Raw genomic sequence first — 27501 nt, forward strand, 5'->3', positions numbered from 1 at the left:
GAAAGGTAGTACCATTTTATTTAGTGTTGTTGGAAATTTTAGGTTACTTCTTAAAAACAAAATCAGAGAAATTCAAAACTCCCCAAGTAACAAAGCAGGAAATAACTCTATAAGCCAAAAACACTGGGGGATCCTTCAAGAGTTGGAGGGAGGAAGAGGTTAGGTTAGCAGCTCACATAATAGATATTGAGAAACCAGAGTTGAGGTTGGTGTGGATACTAGAAGAGATTATGTTCTCCATCTAAGGCAATTAATCTTTCAGCCTTGAGGGATCATTAATTAGTAGTTCTAAAAAAGAAAAAAGAGTCCATTGGGAGAAGGGATCCAGTAAGGAAATATCCTGTATAATTTAATATTAAATTGCCTCTGGCCTTCAATACAGTATGTGGCTGAGTGTCATGGACCTTCCTCCCTCGATGCCCTTCTGAGCTCCCACTGGAATGACACACATGTATCCCATTGGTTCGTGCACACATGCACACACCTCTCCACTCAACAGCTGGAAGATCAACAGCTCTTACGCATGGCAAAGGGTAGACTTTCTTGCTTCTCCATTCTGCTCACCTGATGAGGTTAACATACAGGAATAAGAGAGAAGGGCGGGACATCTGCCAAAGTCCAAGGAATGAGATGATATGAAACCAAGCAAAGGATTGACCTTTTTTTTTTTCATGGATCTGACCTCTAGTTGAAATTCACTGCAAGGTGTTTGATATTTAATCTGACACTTCCCTAAAGTACCTACTGTTCTTTCTGGAGGCAGCTAGGCAAGGCTAAGGAGAGCTGCCCCGCTGCTCCAGAGCACAGCCTCTTCCCAGGGCCCATCAGTTAGATGAGCATTCACATCAGCTAGAAGCAAGTCCCAGTTCCTATACAGATGGGCATAGGCCTTCAGACATATGCCAGGTATAGGAGTCCAGCAATCCACTCACCACGCCCTGCGAATGGCTCAGGTGGGCTAAAGCTTTATCTTAGATAAATTTTGTCCCAGAGTAGAGTCCTCAAGGACAGTCATTAACTCTTCAGGCTGCCTACTTTGAAAGGTACAGGAATGCTATCAATTGAATTTTTTTTCCAGCAGTGGTAGAAACCAGACACCCTTGAAGTAGATTGTCCTTCATTCTCCAGAGTTCCCAAGTGGCATTTCAGAGCACAGGAATTCACTCCTCCACCCAGCGTCCCTCTCAAGCACTGACCGGGGTACATGCCCAAGGTCTTAGCAGCAATCTCCAAACCAAACCTCCCCAGAACAGTGCAGGTCTCCACACCAGCTCTTCAGAGGAGAAACCATTCAGAGCACACCTGCCCCCCAGTGCACTTGGGTTATCACAGTCAAAACACATTTACATCAAGTAAAAAACATGTTGCGGAACAAATATATACATATACATTTTCAGAGTTCAAGTGAATATACAGTTCTCTTTGTAGGTATGTAAATAAATTTCTTAGCACTACAAAAATACAAGTCATCTGAGAAGTTTACAGTAGTCCCCAGTACTGTAGGAGAGTATTAAATAAAATAGCTATAGGTAGTTAAAAACTAATTAGATAAATCAAGTTACAGTATCATCCTTCAGATTAAAGTGCTCCGATATAACTAAAGTTGCAGCCAATGTGATCCTGAAAAAGAATTCTGCTGCCAACAATCTTGCCTCATAACCTCAATATAACAAAAACATACCAAGAAGAGATCCCAAATTTAATACCTGCTAGTATTGCCACCCCTGCCCACCCCATTGGCTGGTGATATTCCTCCCCCAAGAGAAAGGTCAAGATCTGGTAAGATTCTGTCACAACCAGGAGAAAAAAATGAGTAATACAGAAACAATCTAATCCCAATATTAGGTTTACTAACAATGTGATTACCTGAAGAATTTTAACTGGTACTATTAATTAAGAAGAGGGCAAGTGTTCTAATTTTTAAAATATGTGTATTAATCTAGTTTTTAAAATACAGCAATCCCCAAATAAGTATCACCTTCTTGCTCTTTACACCATTTTATAATAAGGGGGGAAATGACAGGAAGAGCTGCCAGGGAAACCAAGGAGCCAAGGCACAAGGGAGAAGGCCACAGGAATCCAACTAAAATCATTCTGTACCTGGTGGAATCATTTTAGTAAGGGCTGAGTCACCCAATCCCTTATCAAGACACAGAGTAGCCAGCAGGAACCCTGCTATCATGAGAGGAGGGACTCCAACCAACTCCCCCTACTTGAGCCCCAAGTGACTCTCCCATTCCCCTGTTCTACTTCTCAAGGGTCCTGTGGATCCACACAGAGCACATCTTAAGGCTAGAGAGTAGTGGAAGCTGATGTTTAGAAAAGGCAACTTGTTCAAAAATCTTAAAGGCACACTCCGAGGCTTTCCCTAAATTCCTCCACTCCAGTCAAAACAAGGCCAAGTCTAAGAAGCCCTGGAGGTTGACATGGTATCAAAATTTAGCATCTGCAGCCAAAAAGCCACACCTGAGCTACTCAAAAGCCAAGAAAATATATGTAACACAGCACCTTCTCATTTTGCCCCAAGCATTAATGACTGGGGGATACATATTTTAGGATCTCAATTTCAAAGAAGAAAGGAAACCCCAATGTTAAAATACATTAATACCCCTGGCACCATGGGCCGGGATCAGATCTTATGACCATGTCTTTGGTCAGGGCATAAAATATTTACAACATAAGGCACAGTGGCATTTAAAAATAAAACCCTGGGAATGTACAGTAAAAGACTTATTGTAATAATTAACCTGGCTCCAACTGGTAGAATTGACTCTTGCCAGATAACATGCAGGGGAGATAGATGGTGACTTGGAGCCGTAAGCTGGTTATCAGGCATATGGAGTCCTTGACCTCAGGAGGAAGTGGAAACAAACTCACAACAAAGTCTCAGCGCTGGCCATTCACATCTTCCCTGCCTTTCGGCCGACCTGAGCCGGGACTCGGAGGATGTTGGGGGTTTCCTCCATGACCCTGACCAGCAGGTTGTCAATGTAGTCCTCCAGCTCGCGAACCTGGAACTCCTTCTTGGTTATTGTTTCCTTCTGCTTGAGGATCAGCTGGATCAGCTCATCGTGGGTTAGCTGTGCATAAGCAAAAGCAGGGTCCGAGGGGTTGTATTTCTTTGGAGAGGAAAGAAGGGGGGAAAAGAGATAAAGTCAGCGAAGAAGTCTAAATAGCTAAAAGAAATATGAAAGTAGGGCTCAATGACATAACCTGAGGCTCAGGAAGTTGGGGTTTAGAGAGGTACCATGTGCTCTAGGAGCTGGACAAACAAGATACCAACGCTACACAGGTGACCGGATAAGCTTCAAAGGTGGAGTGACATCTGATCTAGACCGTGGAGATGAATTACAATTAATTTCCTGCCCAAGCAACAGGATTTGCTTTTAGTTATAAAAGGAATATTTGCTCATCATGGGACACCTCAAATTCAGAAGTGAGGAAAAATTATTACCTATAACTTCGACCCATAACATTTGGGTCTCTCTCTCATTTTTCCTCGGTTTCTTTATGGTGTGTTTTACAACTTTAACATCATACAGAATATAGTCTCATAGCTTCTTTAAATTATTATTTTGTGAGCCTTTTCTATCATTAAATTTTAGCAAGAATTGCTTTTTTAATGGATGCTTAAAATTCCATTATATTTAAACCATCTCTCTCACTGGGTATTTAGGTTGTTTTCAATTTTCACAATTATATAATAACATTTTAATTAAAACGTATTAACATAAGTCTTTGGTTGTATCTCTAAATATTTCCTTAAGTGCATAGAATTAAAGAGGCATACATACTTAAGGTATTTCATACAAACTGTCAAAAAGCTATTCAATTTAGATTCTGTATTCCAAAGGGAAAAGTATGTAGGACTTTGAAATCATTAGAAGATTCTAGGAATGTGATGACTTAAAAAATTACAGAACAATTCAGCATTACAGAAGGTGAGCGTAAGCCATGAAGAGGGAGAGGTGCAAAGAAAATACCCATTAACTCAAGAAACAACAGTGCCCATTGTCACATATTCCCTCTTAGGATTTTTACATTGGATTTTTTTCCCCGCACAGTTGTAATAATAATGATGTATATTCACATTGTGTCCAACTTATTCCATAAAACAGGACAGATGATGATTTCTGGATGTAGTTGGCTGTATTATTTTTAAGTGGAAGTGTCAAAGCCACCTGAGTAAATAATACACCCCTACTCATAAATCATCTATAAAGGATGGAGGCCCTAAAAAAAATACCTTCCCCCCAATCCATTATAGTAATGATTCGGCTAGCCCTTCAAAACTTCAGCTATGCAATTTCTTTCTCTAACCTCTCTTTTACTTTGCAACATTCCAAAAAGTAGTTATTTTTATAAGTATTGTTTATGCCTTAGTACAAAGCACCTATTATATGGCCAGCCAACAGCAGTCTCCAGGAAAGTTTCCATATTTACTCTGAGTATTTACTAGGTATGGTCCAGGACCAAGAGCTCTGTTGCAGGCAGGCAGAGGGGCAGCAGTGGAGCTTACAAATCCTGAGCAAACCAAACAGCAGTTGCCTTTGATTTAAGGCAAGTTATTCTCTCTGTCAGCACCAGAAGATAAGCCCCTGATTAAACAAGCTTTGAAGAGTAAATAAAATGGGAGCCAAGAGTCTGTCTTTCTTGCTCACTTCCTAGAAGCTAGGTGTTATTTCTCTTTGGAGCCAAGCTGCATTCCACAGTAAAAGGAAGAGGGAATGGGAGGCCACTAAATGACTAGTTTTCATCGATGCCCTTTTTATGCCGTTCTTTTGCCCAATTTCCTGGTAAACATTGTTAACTCCAGGAAAACAAGTGCTGCCTCTTCTACACAACCACAGAAGGCCGCCAAGCTGAACTGCTCAAGTTATGGTACATTTTTAAGGCGAGGACGAAAACATAGTAGGTACACAGTTCTGGCTACATAGTAGGTACACAGTTCTGGCTACAGCTGGTAATTTTGAGAGAAGGCAAGGTGGCTAGAAGATGCTGACTTGTTTTCAGCCACAATTCATCATTACTACTCAGTCTCTTTACCTGAAACTCAGAGCTCCAGCTTTCAGTAAGCCTTTGGCCCAGCTCCTGGTGGCATAGGCACAGTGCAGTCAGAGGTGAAAATAACCACCCAGCACTTTATTTTTTTAAATATATCTTTGTTGATTTCAGAGAGAGGAAGGGAGAGGGAGAGAGGAAGACAGAAACATCAATGATAAGAGAGTTGTCATTGATCGGGTGTCTCCTGCAGGCCCCTGACTGGGAATCGAGCCGCAACCCGGGCATGTGCCCTGACCGGCAATCGAACCGTGATCTGGACCCTAGGTCAATGCTCAATTGCTGAGCCACGCCCGGCTGGGCATCACCCAGCACTTTAAAAATGCTTGCAGGAGGGAAGGAGTCGTGAGCAAAAAGTTTTATTTTAAAAACACAAAAACTATTTGATGTCCTGGAGCCCATGGGACTGTAAAATCTATGACTGAATAAATGCCCTTTATAAAAACAAACTTTATTTTTACTGACTACATTCCCCAGTAGTCATTTTGGAAATTCCTCTCCACATATTTGAAACACACACATCCTTGCCCACTAATGGATATCAACCACTCGGTACAACATTCTCCTCCAGTCCATGTGATACTGAGCCAAAGACCAGAGATCTGCAGCAAGGCGAGGATTCCACAGCCACCTGATTTTAGAACCAGGAAGGGCAGGATGAAGACACTCAAGCAGAGATCATCTGGGAGGTTGATTTTATTTTTGCAGGGAGTTTTTTGTGTTGTTGTTGTTGAATGTTTGCCTAAGCTTTCCAAAAGGAAGAAACCCTCTAATCCAGCAGTATTCTTTCTGGAAATTGAGCTTAAGGAAATAACCTAAAGGAAGGGAAAAAGTTCTATGCACAAAATTGTTTACTATAGTGTTATTCATCTTGCAAAACAGAAAATATATTATACAGTTGTACATCCAAAATTTATGTAGTGTTATTAACCAATGTTATCTCAATAAATTTAATTTTTTAAAAACAGGAAACCTAATTATCCAATAGAGAAATGGTTAAATGAATATTGGTATAACCATTTCAAGAATAATTAAGTAGCAACATGCAAAAAAGGCTACGATACACTACTAAGTGAGAAAGAACTGTAGAGTGTTTCCACACAGGTACAGAGCTGGAAATATCATCATTTGCAAGTACCTTACTCATCAATGGATACTAAAGCCTATGACTCAAAGGTTGCTGAGAAACAGGATATTTACATGGTCTGAAATTAATCCTCCACAAATTCCTTATTAATTAAAAGGGAAAAATAGCAAGTTTACCCTGGAGAACCTGGGTGGACACCACCTAAACTAAATCATCAAAGTTAACACTTCCACTGCTGGTATGAACTGACAGAATGTGCCTCTTTACACAATGCACTGAGAACGACACGCTATTTCTATAGTTAATTCCTGCCAAGAATGCATAACCTCAGCCAAACCATGAGGAAACACCAGACAAATCCAAACAGAGGCAAATTCTACAAACAACTGATCTACACTCTTAAAAGACGGCCATGTTGTGAAAGACAAAAAAGGCCGAGGAGCTATTCCAGAATAAAGAAGACTAGAGAGATAACTGAGCATAACGAGTAATCCTGCATCGGATCCTGGACTAGAGGGAAAAATTATCCTAAAAAGAGCATTAATGTGACAATTGGTAAAATTGAAATATAGACTACAGATGAGAAAAGAGTATCACATCAATGTTAAATTTCTTGATTTTGATAAATGTTCTTATTCTTAGGAATTCCACACTTAAGTATTTAGGGGTAGGGGAGGCATAATATAAGCAACTTACTCTCAAATGGTTCAGGGGGAAAAAATTATGAATATACAAAGAGAGAACAAAGAGGGGGTATGAAAAAACAAATCCAGTAAAATGTTAACAATTGATGAACTGGGATGAAAGGTACACAGGAGTTCTTTGTACTATTCTTGCAACTTCTTTTAAATTTGAAATTATTTCAGAATAAAGTTACAAAAAAAGTATATCTATGCAATGATTACAACCACAAGAATTTTATATCCTTACCAAAAGGTTAGAAAGGATACATGAAAACGAAAATATCTCATTTGAATGGGCCAGATGGTGGGTGACATTTTCTTCTCATTAGAGAGAAGTGCTGATGTCAATTATACTACTTGAGATGCAAAAATTCAATAACAATCAAATAACTATAAGGGAAAAGTAATTATTCAGTGGCAAATGTAAAGGCTTCCAAAGATTATCCAAAAACAGGAGATGTATGGTTAAGCTACTTCTGACATTTCCTGCTGCTCAAAAAGATGTATCCAATGGTGACTAGAAATGGGTGGGGTTTTTCAGATCCCTAATATGCCCACTTCTGGGAGAAGACATACCTTCATAATAGCTTCGTTGATCAAGTTCTCACTGATGATAGTGGCAGTTCCCGAGCTGGAGTTAGCAATCTTGGTGGCTGTCGTGTTCATTGGTTTCACAAGATGAGGTCTAAAGAGAAGGGAGAAAGGATCCTTAGAACCTTCTGTTACAGCAAAACTGAGAAACTGCCCATCTCAAAGATAGCAGTCAGCCAGAGAGACGAGGGCGGAGAGTGGTGACACGCTGTTCACATCTCCGGTCTAACACACGCTAACGTTCCTGTGGAAATGAAAGCAGTCAGCTCTAGGCAGCCAAATGCAAGCCAACAACGCGCACCCTTACAGCCAGGTGTCCTGACATTCTCACAGCCCCCATGTCCTTGTTCTCAATGTCAGGAGAACATTAAAGACCATCTCTTATTTTTGGAGGCAACTACAGCCTAGGACTCCACTGTGAGAGCCCTTGCAAAGCCTTCTGTTCCTTGGCAGTAAAGAAAGAGTTCAGAGCAAACATGCCAGCTTCACACTGGGCGAGGCAAAAAGGAAGCTTTAAAACACTGCTTGGTTCTACCACTTAACCTCAGCTGGTTTCTGAGACCATTAAGATACTCACGATAGTAAATCGCTGCTATTTCAGAGCTGCAAATCTGACTGTGCAGAACAATTCCTAAGCCATTTTTGAAGACTACTACTACATTCTTGCTACAAACACAGGAGAATCTTGAGCTGCTCCCACAAGAGATAACCCTTATAAAACAGACCCTACCAGCAAAACAGGTAGCTTGCACAATCAGAACATCTATGCACTTAGAAAGTCATAATAACCTCTGTGGGCAAAAAGCAAAGGGGACATTGCTCAAGTTTATGAAGACAATCTTCCCCGACTCTCACCTGTGCTTGGCTGACCCAGTTCCAGCTGAGACTGGATGTGTCTCCGAGGGTGAGACCCAGGCCTGAAGAAGCGGCTTCCTCTTGCCAGAATTTTCCACTTTATCAGGGAGGCCCTCTGCTGTTGCTTTTTTTTGAGATTCTGCTGTACTGGCATAGTGAGTGTCAGAGTGTGGATAGCTAGGGAAAGAGTGTGTGGCAGGAGAGGGCTCGGAAAAGGATGGGCTGGAGACAGGAGAATCCAGGGCCGCATCAGGAGGCTGACTTAGTCTCCCATTTCCCATCAGTTTTTCCTTCTCGTCATTACCAGGGCCTGGCGGCTGTGTATCCAAGTATAAGCTCTTGCTAAGGCATGGTTTATGAATTCCTAAAGCTGTAGTCTGCTCTGAAGAAGCCCTAACAGATGCTTCTGGCACTTTCGACCTGAGGTCATGTAGGCTGTCTGCAGGCACTGCCATTCCACCTGCCTCGCCACTGGGCGCCTTCTCAGGATGGGCAGGTAACATGCTCAAGGAAGAAGCTCCTACTTCCAGAGTTGCCACCTTTGCTGCCCCTCTGTCATCTTCCAGCTCGTCTACTCTTTCATCATCTGACGCAACTTCAGGAATGGAAGGAAGGGTTAAGTCCCGATCAGCTGTGACTGGAGATTTAACATCTGAGGCAGACTGAAGGTCACCCAGGGGATCAGACAATAGACCTTCATGATCACTGGCCTTGCTCTGATTTTGAGACATAAGTGTATCGTCTCCCTCCGTCCTAAGGAGTGGAATGCCTTTCCCCGAGCTTGCTTCACTCACTGGGACTTCTGAGACACTCTCCTCATGAGATGGGAGGAGCAGGTGATCAGCCACGGCAGCTGGCACACTGGAATTCAGAGGCCTGGGTTCAATCACAACTTTCCTCTCAGAGTCTCCCGCATGGGGAGACTCAGCGGGCTCTCTGTGACACACACTGCCAGCGGCAGCCCCTCCATGCCTCAGCTCCTGGGGATCACTTTTGTTCTCTTCGATGAATCCAGGGGACTTCTCCACTTCCTCTTCCATACAGAGCTGCTCAGAAAATGACACGTGCTTCTTGATTTTCTTTCGGCCCTCACTGCCATTCAGACCCATCTCTTCATGTCTCCCCATCACGGAGTCAAGTGGGGGGACCAGTTCTCCCATTTGAAGAGGGGGTACTTCTTGTTTGACTGCAGAAGTCATTCGGCCATCCCCAACTTTGTTCTCCTCAAAAGACCCAGACTGACTCTCCAAGTCTGTGTTTACCCCCATTGGAGGCTTCCCAACCGGGCTTTCCATGCGGCTACTTCTCACTGAAAGAGACAATGTTACTTCTTGAGCCCCTTCAGATGAAGAGGTATAGTCTTGTTTTTGGGGGGGAAACCTCAGAAGTTCTTCTTGCTGTCCCATTTCAGGCTGCTTCAGGGGAGATTTTTCTGAGTCGTCACCACTGGTATCCTTCTCTGTATCCATCTCACTGGTCTTCCCCACCGGAGCCTCTCCTGCTCCTTTCCACACTGCAGCATGTGGCTGTTTGGAAAGTGATCCCAAGGCACAAGAACCAGCATTTGGAACTTGTGTTAAGCTCTCCTTTTGTAACCCTGCATTCAGGAGCAGAGATGGTTCTTCGGGGCCAGCCTGCCCCTGGTCGGTGGAAGGCCAGCTCTCAATAGGAGTGGATGTGGAAATGGGAGCTGCTAGGGGAGGTGAGAGAGTGGAGCAGACAGGAGATTCTGTGGGCTGTGTGTCTGACTCATGCCCCGACTGAGAAAGGACAGGTGTCTGAGCAGATCTGGAAGGGAGAGCAGGAAAGAAGGGAGGAGAGTCAGGGGAAGGAGAAAGCCTGGCTGTGGGCTGAACCTCTGGAGACACTTCCAGTCTGCAAAAAGGACAAGATAAGACCTGCAGGTCAGTTGCAAATGCTGCATGAGAGGTGACAAACATGTAAAACTAAAGTCGTTCAAAGGGGAGAACGAACTGTTATAGTTAGGGCAGTACCTTAAGAAATTAAAAAAGGAACACAACAATACTCAATATACAAAATAGACACTATTTATCACCGAGCACATCTGCCACCCAAAGGGCTTTGCAGCAGAAACAGAAAGACCCAGGTAAAGCGACAGCCCACAGTTTCTTTTGGTGATACACAGAAAGCAACCAAAAAGTTCAAAGCTGCAAAAGATGAGCCACAGGCAACACACACACATTTTGAAGAGCCAACAGTCTATGTGTGTCTGTGTGAGCCTGTGAATGTCTGTGTGAGATCAAAGTAAGCAGAATCTCAAAAACTAGCTTCTCCCATCCCAGACCACAGAAACGCTGCAAGCGAATGTGAGAAACACCCAGGCTCACTCAGGCTCTTGCAACAAGATGCAGAGTAAACACACAGAGAACTGTCACAGGCACACTCAAGAGTGGACCAAGGGTCTCTCGAGACAGTGAACCAGTGCCAACGTGCAAGGAGGAAAAGATAACATCAGCCTCACAGGGAGATGTGTGACAAACTTCAACACAGGTCCTGCACATACCACAGCCAAGACCTGGCATTCCCAACGTGCAGCACTCAGAACCAGCTACACCCATGGCGTTTCCCCAGCCTCTGATTATGGCACAAGAAGGGACAAGACTCACCGAGGTTTCACGGCTTTGGTCTGGGGCGCCCTGGCAGAGGTAACGGGTGGTGTCTGTTCAGACTTGGGCTCTGGGTCAGCTTCCGGTTCTGTGATCTTCACATCTTCAAAGGGGTTCAGGGATTTTCCCTGTCCAGAGACAACGGCCACAGTATCCTTCTCAGATCTCTTCGCAAGGCCTTCAACAGGCCCTGGCCCGTCCTCCCTCAGCGCGCCCTCCTTCTCTTTCCCTGGGGTGGTAGCAGGGCTTTCCCCTTCACTGCCCTTAGCCACGTCCTTCTTCCCTGTCACCAGAGAAAGCAAAGAGGACTTCCTGTTCTCGTGCTTCTTGCTCTCTTTGGATTCTTTCACAGCCTCCAATTTCACTGGTGCCGTGTTTTCCCTAACGTCCCCGCTGACGGGTGGCCAGGAGGGCGGCAGGGTCATGGATTTCGGAGAGTTCTTCGTGGAAGACTCAGAGAGCCACTTGTCAGAAGACACTGCACCCCCTTCCCCAGGTTCCTTCCAAGAGCGAGGAGCCAAGTTTTCTGTAGATGAGAACAAATGCTTCTTCCTGAAGCCCTGGGGGGATGGGGAAGAAGAAGAGGTGTCCTTGGTCTCATTCTTGCCTTCTGGCTGCTCCACATAAACATGATTCCCATTGATACAGACGTTAGAGCGGGAAAGGGAGTCATTCTTGGACCGAAGGCCGCCGAGAAAAGAGAGCCCTTCCTTCTTGGGAAGGCTGAAGTTGATCTGGTTCAGTTGCTTAGGATCTGCACTTACTGTTCTCTTGTGAGACATGACTGTGGGAAGAAAAACAAAGAAAAAAGGGGATAAGAAGTTAAACGAGTGACCCACAACTGGGGCGGAGTGGGGTGGAATTTTTCCGTGTCTGAAAACATTTTTTGGTTGTTACAACTGGGTAGGGGTATGCTACTGGCATCTAGCAGGCAGAGGCCAGGGATGCTTCCAAAGATCATACAATGCATGAGACAGCCCCCACAACAAAGAATTATCTGGCCCAAACCATGAGCAGTGCTAAGGTTGAGAAACCCTGCATTTAACCAATGAAAAGGGCAGCACTCTTGGTAGAGTAGCAGGATCTGGCCAACAGTAGAGATTTGATCATTGAAATTGCAGTTCAAAATACACAGTTAATTCAGAGTTAAGGGAACTGAATTCCTCAGTTTTCATTATGGATGTATTCCATGAGGTTTACTACAATAATAGGAATTCAAAAAATACCTGATGAATTAATGAAATATCATTATATCATTAATGTTCCAGGGTTTTACCTTTAATTAAAAAAAAAAAAAAAAGAAAAACCTGGATGCACTCATTTTGTTAGTCCCAGAAGTTTGTACTAATGTACATCAGTTACAGAACCAGACATTTTAGAAAAAGGAATTTATACATTCTTAGAAACCAGAGGGCTAAGAAATAGAGAAGGCTTCCTAACCAAGATAATCCATCACCACCATCACTACCACCACCACCACCACCAATCACCACCACCACCAAGCACCATCACCACTATATCACTATTACCAATCACCATCACCACCACCACCACATCACCACCAATCACCATCACCACCACCATCACCAACCACCATCATCACCAATCAGCATCACCATATCACCACCATCATCACCACCACCGTCATCACCATCACCACCATCATCATCATCAATCACCATCACCACCATCATTTTAGTACCTGAGAAGCTGAATTAAAATCTTTTTCTTAAGATCTGTTTGTTTTTCTCTCAAAGTAAATGGAGCTGAGGGAGAAAGGCCAAGTAAGAAGGAGAAGGGAACTCACCGTCTGAGGCAGAGGAGGACTCATCCTCGTCATCATCCTCCCACCGGGACTGAAAGTCTCCCGGACGAAGCAGCACTTTGTCTGACTTTGAAGTAGGCAGGACAGACATGGACTGGGAAAGTGGTGTTTTATGCAAATTAGACTTAGAAAACAAGGTCTTAATCTTTGACTTCTTTTTCTTGTCTTTTGAGGGCGACTCATCCTCACTGTCAACGGAGGGTAAGGTGCTGGGGACGATTGCTGACGCGGTGTCTGAGGCGCTGTCCTTATTCTTCCCCCTGATCTTGTCCTTCAGCTTCCCAAATGGGTTGCGAGACTTGTCTTTCACGGAAAGGTCAAACATGCTAGCTGTCATGTTGTTTCTCATGAACTGGATGTCAACTTCAATTTCTCCTCGCTCTTTCCCCTTCTTTCCTGGCTTGGATTTCAAGGCGTACCACCTACGAGGAGGAGGCTGAGAGGTTACCTTTGAACTGAAGAGCCCAAAACGACATTCACGATCCCCACTGACTGGCCTCTCCTCTCTGCTGTTACCAGCCTCTTACACAAGCACATTCTTCTGCTCTCTTCTTTGGGGAGTAAAGGGTGGGGTGGGGGATAAAAGCAGAACTTGTAGTTTTATTTTTGAGAAGCCACCCACTAGACAAAGATAGGATCTGATTCTGTACTCAGTGTAGCATCACCTAAAATCTTGACTCAATAAAGTGCTATGTTTAAAAATAAATAAATATTCCACCAAATCATTTCCTATGACTGGTATTTTCCTTCAATAGGGAAAAAATGCAAAGATCAGACATGCATAGTTCAGAAGGCAGAATGCAAATTTACAAGTAAATCTCAGAGAAAAGCAAGAGTTTGTAAAACAGTCCCTGACAGGGAGTAATGGAAAATATAAGCCAGAGTAAAAATATATAGAGTCCACTTATATGAGGCACCTAGAATAGTGAAATTCATGGCGACAGAAAGGAGAACGGTGGTCACCAAGAGTTGGGGGAAGGAGTGAATGGGGACTTAGTGCTTAATGGGGACATAGTTTCGGTTGAGGAAAATAATAAAGGTTTGGAGATGAATGGTGGTAATGGTTGCACAACAATGTGAATGTGCTTAATATCAGAACTGTACACCTAACAATGATTAAACTGATAAATTTTGTTATGTAAATATAATTGTTTACCACAATTTTTTTTTAAAGAAAAATTGAAAGGAGGCATTCTTTCCTAGCTTAATAATCAGAAAAAAGGGAGAATTTCAAACATTACTCAAGTATTTCTCTTGGTCATTTGCAAACTACTTCAAGATATGGCAAATGATTTATCAGTTCCACTCCACTGAAAGACAAACTTCAGAAGAAGGAGGTCTCTGCTTGGCATTTCCAGCTGGTGAACTGTGAGAATGTGAGCGGCATGACCACTACAGAACACGTAGCTCCAAGTACATGGCCTCCTGACAGCCAGCCCAGCGTCACCCTCATAGGCTGAGAATCCACATTCTGACCGTCTTTTTAGTGACCTATTTAAGAGCTGAGGGTCATGGGGCTTTAAGGAAATGATGGTTTTGCCCAAACAACCACAGTTTCCTCTTTCACCTTCAGCCCATCTTGCTCACAGGGCAGATCATGGCCCTCACTATTGTAGCTCACCCAGTACTTAAAGGAAGGAAGCAGAGGGAAGTAGAAACCTAACACTTAAATGGCACCTCTAGTGTACCCGGCACTGCACACACTGCATCCTCATTGAAGTCTCACAAGAAGGACATTTCTTTATCTCCAAAATGGGACATTTTACCCACTTTACAGATAAAGAGATTGAGGCTCGCAAGTGAGGTCATTGGTACAAGGCCTTACGACTGTTGAGGGGCACAACTGAGTTCTGAATTGGCTCTGCACTTCAGAACTCCCATTTGTCCCTTACACCAAGATTCCTGCTTGGCCCTCTCTCCTAACTTACCTTCCATGGGCCACCATTTGCAACACACAGAAAGGAGGGCTCAAATTTCAACTCTTTTTGAGGAAAGTCTGAGCTTCTAATTTAAACATCATAAGATAAAAGTAGAAAGGGGGGAAACCCACCATAGCTTGCCATCCATCATAAATCATAAGATTTCATAAAATCCAGTATACGAAGTCATAAAGAATTTAACCTGCATTATCAAAACACAGCCAAGGCCTGAGAAAATGATGTTAGCTATGATTCTGGACCTTGAGGAGAAATCTTTTGTAGTTTTTAAAACCACAACCCACAGCTGGAGAGGGAGGGGAGATGCAAGGTCCTGAGAGACAGCCTAGCCTCTGCCAGCCTGGTGTCTTTCCAATACACTTTCCAGGACCTGGGAACAGTTTGCATATTTGTCACTTAGATGTTGAGAGGATTATTTGTATTTTTCTCTTCTGACAGTCATGTGCTAAATGGTGGCCTTGGTGATGAAGGGTGGTTAGCTTTTGTAAATACCAACTGTAGGCACCTTGAAAAGGGGACATTGCTGAAAGCTGAAGGAGAGGGCTCAGAGGACCAAAGCAGCTATAAGCAGAGAGCTGCCCCTCTCCACGCAGGGCATGTGAAGACAAAACAGACTTTCAAAGAATACACGCTTGACAGTTCTTGGGACCAGGCCTGCCTTTCCAAAAATATCAGTGCCAAAGTCTGTTTATGTTGAGAAAAGCTCCAACCAACTCTAGAATCCTCCATGAGGGCCTATTATCACCTGGTGTACAGGTTCAATCCCCAGACACTAAAGTGGGATTTGTTTTGGAAACTCACAACACCACTAGGAGGTGTGAAAAGACACTTCACCAACTGGTCTTGTCTGCTTATTTTCACAAACAAACCAAACACCAGGTAGCCCTGAACAGCTAGCTACTGGGCTATTTAAGAAGGTCAAAGCCAGACTGAATAATAGGCAGGTAAGCATCCCATGCAAATGTTCAGAATTTTTTTTAAATGGTGCTGGGTTTACTAAAGCTAAAAAGTGAGACAGGAATTGTTTCTTCTACTATTAATATTATCCAAGGAACATTTGACACAAGCATAATTTATAACTGTGAAAGCCACGATCCATAAATCACCCCAAGGAATCCCCAACCAGACCATGTAACTGGGTTTTAATCTTTAAACATCAATTTAATTTTTAAGTCTTTCTGTTCATTTGCTGTTAAGTTCAATTAATTCCAGCACCTTGCGGAAGTAGTTCATAAATAATAAAGCGTGTCCACATAGCATGTGATGCCAGCGTGGGCGTGTTCAGCATTACCCTTTCACGTAGGCCCAAAAAGCTTGCATTATCTCAGAAATCAGGGCTGGGCTCATTTTCCTAGTCCAAAGGGCAGAGAACAGAAAGAACACCATAATCCCAAGGTAGCAAGTTTATTTTTAAGCCCATTTCTAGAAAAACCCTGCAACCTATAAAAAAAAAAAAAATCAAATGATCCCTTATATAAGCAAATAATGATTTTTACTTATAATCAATACCCAGTTCAAAATTTAAAAGGATCTCTGAATACACAGGAAGTGATAATAAAGTTATATAAACTATTATTTTATTTTATTTTTAAACATATCTTTATTGATTTCAGAGAGAGGAAGGGAGAGGGAGAAAGAGAGAAAGAAACATCAATGATGATCAGCTGCCTCCTGCACGCTCCCAGCTGGGGATTGAGCCTGCGGGCACGTGCTCTGACTGGGAATCGAAAAGTGATCTCCTGGATCATAGGTCGGTGCTCAACCGCTGAGCTACGCCAGAGGGGGTAAACTATATTTTTAAGTAACAGACATAGAGTAAAAATTCAAATCATACAAAATGGTATACAGCCCTGGCCGGTGTGGCTCAGTTGGTGAGAGTGTCCCATGCACGCTGAGGTCACCTGTTCCATTCCTGATCAGGAATGCCCAGGTTGTGTGCTCGCTCCCCAGTAGGGGGTGTGCAGGAGGCAGCCGATAGATTTTTTTCTCTCTTTCTCTCTAAAATCAAGAAAAACATATTTTTTTAAAATGTAATAGAACGAAAACTTCAGTCTTCCAACCTCTCCATGATCCTCAGTCAAGTGGTAGTCTTGGGTATATACAAGCAAAAATGTGTAGCATCCAAACAGGCTACCTTCCTGTTAGGGTGGTTAGGGTTTTGGGTTTTTTTGCTCAAACACAAGATAAGGCAACAGCTAAAAAAAGAAGAATTCATTTAAGTCTTCTATACTTTCAAAAAGATGCCTTATTAAGAGCAGTAGGGAATGTAAAAAAGAATGAACTAGGTACAGGAAGGAAAACAGGCAGGATGCTACCCTCACACACACAGTGGCCGGACTGGGGAGCTACTGCCTAGATCTGCATTGTCAAATCTCCTAGGCTTTGAAACAGTCATTTTGAGAACTGCTAAAACCATCCACCCATGGCCAATTCTCAGGGTTGATTTGCCTCAGAACATACAGTTTCTCAAACACATGGAAAGCGGATCCCAGGGGCCCCGCCATCGGAATGTGGCAGAGCGAGGGCAATGTGGCTCCAGCTCTTGGGAAATGAGAAGTGCAGACATTGAGGATTACACTTGTAAAGTACTGACTGGTGTGTCTCAAAAATAATCTTTCTGCAGATGAAACAAGCATGTTTTTCCTTCAGAACATTCCTGAGGCAGAAACATACAGAGAAATGATGGCTTCAAAGATTCGGTTCAAATACTTGTTTACATGCCAGGCACTAACATGCAAAACAAAGAGGCCAGGTTCTGCCCTAAAAAGCTTACCCTCTGGGGGTGGGGGATATGGATAGGGGACAGAGAGTGAGCTTACAAACATCGTCACAAAGTGTTGGTGACATTGGCACAACTGCTGCCTTTTCTTTCTAACTTTGAAACACAAGAAAATAATTCGACATAAACAGAAGCTATACTTTCATCATGAATGACGACTCTCACACACAAATACGGTTCTCAGCTCATTTACACCCCAAGGGGCTATAAGAACCATCTACGTAGGGATCCTGAAAATGAATGAACACTGTATCCTTGGATCAGACCCAGAAAGGCAAGTCAAAGGAAAACCACAGCTCTAGGAGTTACTTCAACATTTTACAGTGTTCGTTTAATTTCAAAGGAGCCTTGTGTATGGGTCCAGTTTGGACTCAAGGGTCAGTGGTAGACTGCCTGTTTCCCTTCCTCTGCAAAATCTCAGCCGTGACTTGTAGCGTGACTCATCTCCACCATAATCAAGCATCGTGACCCAGCATTGTGACACAGGGGATTATGGCCCCAGGTCAGGAAAGAAGCAGGAAGGACAGAACAGCACCTGACCTGGTATTTTCAGACAGGGGACACACTCGGGCTTTCTTAGATGAAGAAACTTTAAAAAGCAGTTCCTTAATTGTCTTCCCCAGGGAATAAAAATAAGGCTGAAAATCATGTAGGGTTAGCAGCTGAGAAGATCTACAAGGGTTCTGAAAAAGAGTAAAGGGTAAAATGTCCAGACTCTTCTCTTAGTAGCCAAGAAGCAATGCAGAGCAAACAGGAACAGAAATGTTTATGACCTATAAAACATTGGTGGTGTGTACCTTGCAGAACCTAAGTAGTTTAACCAGTTTTGTTATTGACCAAGGTGGCTGGTCATCATTACCTAACTCTGATTACAGAATTACTAATCAGCCAATCCCACCTCCCCAGGTGGACCTCCCCATCTGCCCACTATCAACTGCTTGCAAGGACTCCTGGTAAATCATGACAGCAACAAATGGATCCTTTTTACCCTAATTTTAGTCATTCTAGTGGCACCAAAAGCTATCTGTAGCCACCAAACTCAACCCTAAAAGTTGGTAAGTGACATGGTTAAGGAGAAAAAGCAGGTCAAAAATGCTTTTGATCCTTTATATATTATTTGTTCTATAGAATTTCTGTTAGAAAGTAATCAACATGAGTTATAGAAAAAAAAATTAATTTTTTAAAACATTGACTCACTCTCATGCTAATCCAACCATTACCTTAAAAAAAAGATGTTTTATTGATTTTTAGAGAGAGAGGAAAGGAAAGGGAGAGAAAGGTAGAAACATCAATGTGAGAATATTTCAGCTGCCTCCTGCATGCCCCCTGGACTGAGCCCACAACCAGGGCATGTGCCCTGACCGGGAACTGAACTGGCAACCTTTTGGGGCACGGGATGACACCCAACTAACTGAGCCACATAGGGCCAACCATTACCTTTTAATGTATTTTCTTGAAGTCCTTTTTCTGTACATTTTAACAATCACTAGTTAAGAGACTTCAGGCAAGTTACATAAGCACTCTGTGGCTCGGGCTTCTCCTCTGAAACAGGGTTAAAAGCACCTACCTCATAAGGATGCTATGAAGATTAATTGGCTTCATATATGTAAAGTGCTTAGAACAGTGCCTGGTATTAATAAGCACTCAACAAGTGTTAGCTATAATTATTACTTAGTTGTAACCAAAGTACAGAAGCAATTTTATTTGTAGTATGTTATATATTATTGTCTTACAGTCTCCACACCGAAAGTTTCTAATGACTGTATAACATCCTGTGAAGTGCATCTATACCATAGTTTAGCCATTCAGATGGTCCTCAAAATGGAATTTAAGATACAGTTCTGATTGACTAGGCATCCAAACACCCATCAAATACAAATAACAATGACTTGCATTTGAAGGGGATAGGAAAAGACTCAATTACAAAATTTAGTTTGTGCTACACAATTTCCAAAATTAAAAAGTGTATAGGAATTTTTAAAATAGCATGATCAGCCCTGGCTGGTTTGGCTCAGTGGTTAGAGAGCCGGCCCATGGACTGAAGGGTCCCAGGTTCAGTTCCAGCCAAGGGCACATGCCTGGGTCGCAGGCTCAATCCCCAGCCCCTGTTGGGGCATGTGCAAGTGGCAACCAATCGATGTGTCTCACATTGATGTTTCTCTCTCTCTCTCCCTCCCTTCCACTCTCTCTGAAAAGCAATGGGAAAAATATCCTCAGGTGAGGATTAAAATAAATAAGTAAAAATAAATAAAAATTAAAAAGCACGATCGGTGTGTATTTTCTGTAACTTACTGAGAGGTTTAATTAATGCCCCCTCCCCCGGGTTTCTGCGTAGGTAGGAGACACACGAAACAGAGGGCTTCCAAACTATTTCAGAGATATGCCAAGATGGAATAATGGACTGAAGGATAAGGTTTAAGACATGTTTTCTAAGTTGAAAGCAATACTAAACTCCTTGTAGATAAAGACTAAAGGGAACGGCAAGCACCAGTATTTCAAGATTCTGAGAACTAGAAAAATTAACACACTTTTAACCATGTAAGTCCACCCCTGCAATCATTTACTGACCCATTTTTTAACTTGATCATATCTCAAAGAGCTACAAATGTTAATATTCTACCATCAGATCAGGTATCTTGCCTCTAGCCCACATATAAAAGCCACTGATGTATTCTATTTGGTCTGCCGAAGAACAATCTCATGGCAACGGCGGTGTCCTTTATCACCCATGCAAAGAGACTTTAAGGATGGGAAAAGAAAATGCAATGTTTGGTTCACCATCTTTTGACCAGGACAAAACAAACAAACTTCAGCATGACAGACATCAAAAACCATTCGGCCTATGCTCAGCCCACTAACAGACTCACTCCTTTCTATGAGACTTCCTGGCAAGGAAGCAGAGTATGATTTATCTTATACTCAAGTTATCTGTTTATCTTATAATCAAGGTAAGTCCCAAGGAGGAGAGGAAAGAAAAAACCCACACCAAGAGCATTTTAATGATTAGTAAAAATGAAAAGTTCCGTTGATGTAAAAGGAAAACCCCACAGGACTGGCGCTGTAGGAGGCGACACCCTTGAAGAAACATCCCAGGACCCAGCACACAGGACACCCATTCTTTATGATCACAAGAGGCCTTTTCAGACCAGACTTGCTGGAAGCCTTAATTGTTCTACCTAGGTTAGCCATGTCCGTTTTAATAAAAGAGTACTTATGTTAAAAGTGAAGTGTGCAAAAAGCAGCCACACCTCTAGAAATTTTTCTGGGATTTCTTATAAATGCCTTCCCTCTACTCCATTCAGAAGCCAGCATTCAGAAAAAGACACTTAATTACCACTGCCTTTTCTTTCTCCACAGCACATTCCTAAATGTGTCCCTCAGGGACACCCTGGAGACTAAAGCCCTGGTTTTTTTCTAACAGATTATCTACAGACTTCTCCCTGCAGGGAAGGAATTTCTTGTCTCATTAGTGACTAAAAGCCGCTCCTTTGCCAAAAGCATCATTAGCCACCAAACTGCAGAGGCAAACCTGCTTCTCCAATGTTCAGAAAGGGCATGGACAAGCAAGCCATACCCCAAACTGGGGAACTGAAAGGGCAGAGCTTTGACCTTATACTTTGGACACCCCTACTCTTTAATCCACTGGACTAAATGTTAAACAGTTCTCCATGTCCACACAGGCAAACGACCACCTGTCCATGCCTATGGGACTGCAAGCACACATACATGCGCGCGCACACACACTCAGTCTCAGACACTATGAGCCCTGTGTTGGGTCACACAACAAATACAAGACCAAAATGATCCCTGGCCAAGGGAGCAGCAGGTATAAGTCAGGCTTGGTGTCTTCTTGAGCCAGCTGGGGCATAAGATGGGACCCAGGACACCTCCTTAAGGAGAGTAGAACACACTTGCCAAGTTTTTTCCAAGACAAACAATCCTGGCAGCAGGCTCACCTTCAGAGGCCAATACAAGGGTCTGCTGTTAACTTTGTTGGAATTCAAGGGTCTGAGAATTTAGAGATCTACACCAGATCCAGAACCAAAGGCCACCCAGGGGACTGCTTTGAGGTGAAGATAAGGCCTAAAATGACCCCCTCTCACTCTCTCCATGTAGGCTAGGGCTTCCTAATCCTTCTGAGGCTAACCCAGAGCTAATGTCCCTCCAAAAGTATAGGGTGAGAAGCACAGTTTTCTAGGACAAATGGCAATGAAAACTGAAGTATTTTAATAGATACCTAAGATTACTGTTAAAGGGGAGGAAGAGTGATATCAGCAAATACATGTTTTGAGCTGATGACATTTTAATTACCACATGTATTGCGTTTAATGTAATTATAACATTTTTTAGTTAACAATACAATTAAAATGACAGACACTATTTATAAAAAAACCTTCCCACTCATGGTAGTTATAGAAATACAATAGAAGTCTTTGTAACCAAAAGGAAGTTTAAGCAAAAGGAAAAAGGCACAGGACTCTTATATACTTACTTTCCCTAATGTGAAAAACATTTAAATGCTTGACTTGCTTCCCTCCAGAGTTTTATTTTCCATTTATGGGTTTATTTTTTTCTAATGTTACACATTATTTTTCCTTTTCTTAGTCCTATTTTCTTAGAAGCAGTGACTTCATCAGCTGTGTTGGAACACACCAGTAAGGCTACATCAGCTACGCTATTACAAAACAAAGACTTGACCTGTATTAAAACTGTAAATACTTGAAGAGACACACACACCTTGGTTTCAATGGTGTTTCCTACTAATGCACTACAGCAGCCTACTCAACTCACAGGTGTCACTGCCCAAAATTGTCTTTGTAATGGTGATGTCACCCTATCACAGTGACTGTTGGGGGGAAAAAGCAGCCACCACTTCCTGGTTCATTTTCAGCAGCAAGCTCTCCGTATTTTATTTGTTCATTCTTATCGTTTCCTCTCACTCACCCCCACCCAATCCAGCACAAGCCAAGCCAACTGAGCCTCCGAAATATTTCTGAAATCCACCCACCTCCGTCCATCTCCACGGCCATCACCCTAGTCCAAGCCACTACCAGTGGTCACCTGGATTACTGCAGTGGCCTCCCATTTTGTTTGTCTGATTCCACGTTGGGCATGCTTCAAATCCATTCTCCACCCAGCAGCCACAGTGATTTTTGATAAAGTGGATTACACCACCTCTATGCTTTTAATACTCAACGGCTTCCCAGTTCTTTTTTTTTTTAATCCTCACCTGAGGATATTTTTTCCATTGATTTTCAGAGAAAGTGGGGGAGGACGGACATCGATGTGAGAAAGATACATCAATTGGTTGCCTCCTGCACTCACCCTGACCAGTGTGCAACCAGCTCTGGGGATCGAGCCTGCAACCAAGGTACGTGCCCTTGGCCAGAATTGAACCCGAGACCCTTCAATCTGTGTGCCAACACTGTAACTATTGAACCAAACTGGCTAGGGCCTCACTGTTCTTAAATAAAGCCCTGCCTTCCTCTTCAGCCTCAATCTACACAATATCTCTAGGCTCCCAGGGCCTTTGCCTCAGGGCCTTTGCACAGGCTGCCCACCGCAATCAGGCCTCCTTCCTCTACTTTTCACTAGAAAAATTTCTCCTTATTCTTCAAGTCTCTGCCTCAGTGAGGCCATCTGCAATCTTCTTTAAGTCACGTCTTTGCTGCTCTTTTCTCTTATGATGCCTTGTTCTCTTCCTCCCCAGTACTTATCACAATACATGATTATTTATTTATGTGTTCATTTGTTTAATGTCTATATCCCTCCACAAGGCTCTGAGCTTCCTGAAAGCAGGGATTATGTCTGTTTTGGTCACTGCTGTTTACATTGTATCCCCAGCACCTGGCACACAGTAGGTATTAAAAATAGTTATGAAAAGTATGGATAAACTTTAAAGACGAGGGGGGGGAAAAAGCAGTTAGGACTTTCCCCATGCTAACTGAACGCCTTACAAAAAAATTGTAATCAAATAATACCATGAAAAACACAAAGGAACATCTTTAATAGCAGCAGAACAATAACTTTGAGGTAGCTTCCCCCTTCTTAGTCATTTCACTCCATTGCCATAGCTGGTTAGGGTTTATCCCAGAGGTAACAAGGACCTGTCTTGGGCTTTGAGCTATTATCAGTCTGCACACTGGAGTGGGAGGGGACTGTGATTAGGTGAGAGGGAAGAGGGTTTCCAGTAAAGCCCAATATTATCTTTAAGGGGAATCCCAAGAAGAAAAAACAACACTGCTCAAATTTTCCAATCTGTTCTGAAAAACTTATGCATGTGCTTAGGAAACCTAAAGGTATAAGCACAAACACTATTTGTAATTTGTGAATCACACATCTCTATGGTCTTCTAAGTCATTTTCCTATATCCCTGTCTTTCAGAAAAACAACTCTCTAGCCCTTATTTCTTTTTAATAACTCAAATTTCCTTTGGCAACTTATTACAGCATCCTTCTACACTTACAGCTCTTCAAAACAGTTAACCTTTACTAACACCCAAATCCTTTCACGCACAACCAAATTCCCTCTTAAATCTTAAAGAGATATAGGAAAATGACTCTCCATCACTCACACTCTCTCTTCATATCTGAAAGACTATTCCAGTATTAAGTTTCATGATATTTAATTACACAATGGCCTTCTAGTCACCAGCTTGAATGAATATTTATTTTAATCTATCTTCAACAGATAATTTCCCCAAATTTTGTTGCTCTTATCATCCTAAAGTGTTTTTTTAATCAATCTAGAATCCCAAGACTAGAGAGCTGAACAGAGAACACTACATGTTAGCCACCTGATTCTGCCTCTCAGATTCATGTCTGTTTTATAACGATGAGACTTAACTGACTCCCATTTAACTGAGGCCCAACTGAGACCCCAGGTCTTTAACAGGTTGGTATAAGTGCAAAACCAATTCAATTCTATTTCTTCTTAAGTAAAGGGGCTAGTAAATGTATCCTATCCTACATGTCAGCCTCTGTTGGGTGTTTTAAAGATGTGCGTCCTCATACTAAAGTCAAGGTCCAAAAAGTCTGAGTCATTATAAAAAGCATATTCTCTTGACTCCAAAGATATGACAGATGGGGACTTATCAAAAGAACAAATGGAAATATTAGCACAGTTAGTTCTTATGCCTTGAGTTTCAGCTTCTAGACCCATGACAAAAGTCATACTCTACAGCAGCAATCTTCTCTGCTGGAGATGAACACACACACACAAAAACCAACAGGCCAAGATTTGAGCTTCTGTTTTGTTTCTGGTTTTTAATGTCTAAGGTGGAGTCAAATCATTAATGACTAGTTCAAATGACTTCCTAGCCCAACGAGTTTCTGTTACGATTCTGCCTCTCAGTGTATCTCTCATTCTCCAAATCTCAACAATCTTGAGGGCCCAAGTGATGTCCCCTGGCATCAGACAGAGTTTGTTTAACTGGGTTCCCCCAGCACCTTAGAAAGTCCCAGAAAGTGACAGATGGAAAGCCTGTCCTTTCACCTACTGCTAGAGGAGCAAAAAAAAGAAGCCGTCCTTTGCAGTTATAAAAAATAAAAATAAAAAACCATCAACTAAGCACCACTTTCCTACAATCTGATACTCTAAGTGGTAATCGGCTCATATAATAGAGAGGAGTAACCAATCTGGGTTTAGGATTACATTGGAGGGGATGAGAAAAATGAAGATACAAAACCTAAACACTTCCTGAAATCGGGAGCTTAAGGAGGTTTCCACTCCTCACAAAGCAGTAACAGAACTTTTTGAATCTATACACAGGCTCCATTAATCCAGGAACCCATAAACATCTTACAAACATTAATTAAGTCAGGCAACAAGCTCCATCCATAAATAGGGAAACTTGGGTGTAGAGAGACCAAGCAGCCTGAAGCCCAACAATGAGTCAGGACCAGAGTGGGCAAACAGACCCAGGAATCTGGAGTCCCCATCTCTGGCAGGGAGATGCACTCTCTCTTTCAGGGTAATAAGGTGTTCCCATAAGAAACAGATGGCAGAGGCAGATGATAATATCCACACATCTTGGGTTGGGACCAAACAAAGGACTGCCAACGGTGCCCAGTTGAAGCTGGAAAGGAAGCCAACCCAAGGCCCCAAATGTCATTTCATCAAATGAAAAATGAGCATAGTTTCAGCCCCTCCTTAGCAAAAGGCACTGCTCACCTTATGGCTTGTAAACTGATGCCATGAAGATTTCCCTTCCATCCTCACCTTAAGGCTCTCTGTTTTTATCTGATTTGAGTTCAGAAATGCCTATTCATCTTTGGCCAGATAAGCGAATCAGGTATTGTATTTGAAAGCACGCATGGTGAAATTGGACCCACCCTACAGAAAAAGGAGTCTGGAAATTTCAAACCCTCTGGCTTTTCCTGTCTCCTTCACAAGGGAAAGTTAAAATACCGTTTATATCTAAAACACAAAATGTGAATCAGTGTGCTTCATAAACTGCAGGGGCTAGGTGGTAACATGACTGGCTTGCATATTTAAGTTAAGGTCCAGGAAGTAGCCAATTAAGCAAAACGAGGCTATCGCTTCCCGTATAACTAGATGAGCACAATCAAATGTTCCATTCCAAACACCTGCGAAGGAGAACAAATAACTGGGTAACATCTTGGAGTGAATTGAGTTTTGCCCATCTTTCCCGGCAGGAGTGAGATAACACTAACAACATAACTCCTGACTGGGAGCTAGAGGTGAGCAGCCATCTGCTGGGAGTAGGGCCAGAGAGAGCTTGACAAACTCCAAAGAAAAACAATGCCTCCCTCCCAGCTGAGCTGGGCCAAGGGCAGACCCTGGCTCCAGCCATCACTGGGAAATCCTTACTAATTTGGGGCTCAGGCAAACAGGGTTAATATTTTTCCTTCTGAAGGTTAAGAACAAACCGTTCCAGCATTCTTTGGGGAGGAGAGGGGGAAAGGGAGGGGCAAATTCTCTTGAGGAACCCCTTAGGCGTGGGGAGGTGGGGGTGGGAGATGGCCGTCGCCAGGCGACCCGCACTCCCCACTGCAGGCCCCCACCTCCGCCCACCCCTCCCTGTAACGCCCGGCTGCGTCCCTGGGTGAGCCTCTAGAGCCAGGGCGTGTCAGCGGGTCTCATTCCTCCAGTTAATCCCCTCGGATCCGTGGCCCGGCCATTCTCAGCTCAGTGCCCAGAACAGTAAAACACCCAGGAGGCTTTCCACATAATTAGTGCGTATATCAAATATACGTACTACCCACACTGACAACGGGAATTCCTCGGGCCACATGTAATTTCAATTCATCAAAAATTCATCAAGCGCTTACTAAGTTTCAGACGCTGAGCGACGTCCTGCAGGTTCAAAATCGCCCCACGTACCCTCCCTCTTTCAGAGCCCACACACTCGGCGAGCTGGGGCGGGACGGCCGAAGCAGCTGAAGGTCGGTGAGGGTACTATCACTGGCCCAGGGGTCCCTCTTGAAAGGTCTCTCTCTGTCCGCCCCCTTGAGATACAGCAGCGCCCGGACTGCGCGATCTCTCTAAAAGGATCTCACCGCCCAGGCCGCCCCGCACTGCCCGAGCCGCTGGCCCGGGCCCTCGCCCCCGGCCCGCACTCACTGGGTCTTCCTGCGGCCCTGGTCCCGATGCAGCTCCCGCAGGTCCACCTCGACGCGGCCCAGGAACTTGTCGAGGCCGAGCAGCGCGCGGTGCAGCACGGTGAGCTGCAGGGTGGCGGCGGCCTCGGGCGCGGCCCCGGCGGACAGCAGCGGCGGCAGCTCGAAGGTGGCCTCCTCCCGCCACACCGGCGCGCCCTGGCTGCGCTCCGACACCGAGGTGGCGTACTTCTCCTTGCCCACCTGGATCACGGCGTACGCGTCGCTGGTGCCCCCGGGGCCCTTAGCCCGCAGGCCCCGCGCCTGCAGCACCGTCACCTGCACATGGGTTGGGGACCACACGGCCCCCGGGCCCCTGCCGGCCGAAGCCGCCAGAGACATGGTGACGGCGCCGAGAGCCTCTCGCAAGCACTGAGAAGATCGCCGCGACCCGCGGCCTCTCTGGCCCGCCCCGCCTCCCCGGCCTCTTTAAGGC

The 27501-nt window shown here is 43.7% G+C and overlaps 1 protein-coding gene across 2 annotated transcripts; it reads right to left on the reverse strand.

Moving 5' to 3' along the window:
* Nucleotides 1-27479, reverse strand: RAB11FIP1 (RAB11 family interacting protein 1). 2 transcript variants are annotated; one of them, XM_081129684.1, is made up of 6 exons: nt 27031-27479; nt 12712-13151; nt 10905-11688; nt 8278-10152; nt 7408-7516; nt 1-3119 (listed from the first exon to the last, which is right to left on the reverse strand). In XM_081129684.1, exons 1-6 carry the CDS (start codon nt 27405-27407, stop codon nt 2901-2903), a joined length of 3804 nt encoding a protein of 1267 aa, XP_080985810.1. In that variant the 5' UTR covers nt 27408-27479; the 3' UTR covers nt 1-2900. The 2 variants fall into 2 exon arrangements, with proteins under 2 accessions (XP_080985810.1, XP_080985811.1); XM_081129685.1 differs by lacking the exon at nt 8278-10152.
* Between the last annotated feature and the right edge of the window lie 22 nt (nt 27480-27501).

The sequence above is a fragment of the Miniopterus schreibersii genome, assembly GCF_964146895.1.
Source record: "Miniopterus schreibersii genome assembly, chromosome: 2".
In the NCBI taxonomy this organism is placed as follows: Eukaryota; Metazoa; Chordata; class Mammalia; order Chiroptera; family Miniopteridae; genus Miniopterus; species Miniopterus schreibersii.